This window comes from Alligator sinensis, unplaced genomic scaffold (assembly GCF_000455745.1).
Source record: "Alligator sinensis unplaced genomic scaffold, ASM45574v1 scaffold184_1, whole genome shotgun sequence".
NCBI classification, from domain to species: Eukaryota; Metazoa; Chordata; order Crocodylia; family Alligatoridae; genus Alligator; species Alligator sinensis.
The window spans coordinates 174,064-175,531 of NW_005842983.1; the positions used below are offsets into that span (position 1 = coordinate 174,064).

At 66.0% G+C, this 1,468-nt stretch overlaps 1 protein-coding gene across 1 annotated transcript in view; it reads left to right on the forward strand.

Annotated features, from left to right (window-relative positions):
* The first annotated feature begins 27 nt into the window (after positions 1–27).
* Positions 28–1,468, forward strand: part of ZBTB12 (zinc finger and BTB domain containing 12) — a 2,907-nt gene continuing 1,466 nt past the window's right edge. Inside the window, exon 1 of the mRNA XM_025192934.1 lies at positions 28–1,460. Coding sequence (XP_025048719.1) covers positions 303–1,460 — 1,158 coding nt within the window. The 5' untranslated portion in view covers positions 28–302. The remainder of the gene's footprint in view (positions 1,461–1,468) is intronic.

A 1,468-nucleotide genomic window follows, 5' to 3' on the forward strand; every position in this document is an offset into this window, starting at 1 on the left:
CCCCCCCCCCCCCCCAGCCACTTCTGAACCCCCCTCAGACACGTCCAAGCCCCCCCATTTCTTTCCCCTAGACAGGCCTCTAGACACCCCCAAGCCCCTCCAGCTCGCCCACTCTCAACCCTCCCAGGTTCCCCCAAATCCCTATCTGCACTCATCCAGAGCCCTCGGGTCCCCCTAGCATCCCCATCTCAGTCCCTCACCTCCCCAGGTCCATCCAAACCCCCATCTCGGCCCCTCCAAAGCCCCTGGGTCCCCCCAGCATCCCCACCCCGGCCCCCCAGGCCCCGTCTCTGGGCGCAACAATGGCATCGGGGCCGGAGCTGCTGCGCTTCCAGCTGCCAGGCCACGAGGCAGCCACGCTGCGCAACATGAACCAGCTGCGGGCCGAGGAGCGGTTCTGCGACGTGACCATCGTGGCCGAGAGCCTCAAGTTCCGGGGGCACAAGGTGATCCTGGCAGCCTGCTCACCCTTCCTGCGCGACCAGTTCCTGCTCAACCCCAGCTCCGAGCTGCAGGTCTCGCTGGTCCACAGCGCCCGCATTGTGGCCGACCTGCTGCTTTCCTGCTACACGGGTGCCCTGGAGTTTGCCGTCCGCGATGTAGTCAACTACCTGACGGCTGCCAGTTACCTGCAGATGGAACATGTGGTGGAAAAGTGCCGCAATGCCTTGTCCCAGTTCATCGAGCCCCGGATCGGCCTCAAGGAGGACAAGCCTGGGGCAGGCGGGGGCCCGCGCCCAGCCCCCTTGCGCCACACCAAACCGGCCCCCCGCAAGCCTCGCCCACCTGTCAAGCTGGAGCTGCGCCTGGCCGAGGAGCCTGAGCCCAAGGACGAGGACGATGATGACGAGGAGGATGACGGGGACGAGGATGCCGTGTCCGACATCTGCATTGTCAAGGTGGAGTCAGCCTATGAGGTGGCCCAGCGCCACCGCAAGCAGCACTTGCTGCAGCCCGCCTGGGCCAAGGATGGGGCAGCAGGGGCCAGCTGGGTCAAGGACGGGTCTTCTACCGCCAACTGGGTCAAGGATGGGTCTTCCACAGGCAGCTGGGCCAAGGATGGGTTGTCGCCAAGCAACTGGACAAAGGAGGGGTCATCGGCGGCCAACTGGACAAAGGAGGGGACATCAGCAGCCAACTGGGTCAAAGAGGGGTCAGCCATGGCCAACTGGAGCAAAGAAGGGTCTTCCATTGCCAACTGGGCGAAGGAGGGGTCATCGCCAGGTAACTGGGCAAAAGAGGGGTCGTCGCCAGGCAACTGGAGCAAAGAGAGGTCATCACCGTCCAACTGGGCCAAGGAGGGGTCGTCGCCAGGGACGTGGGCCAAGGAAGGGTCGTCGCCAGGGACGTGGGCCAAGGAGGGGTCGTCACCGGGGGCGTGGGCCAAGGAGGGCAGCTGGGCCAAGGAGGGCCCCGGTGACGGTGAGGGTGAGGACCCGGGCCCCGAGGCGGCCGGGCCAGCACCAGG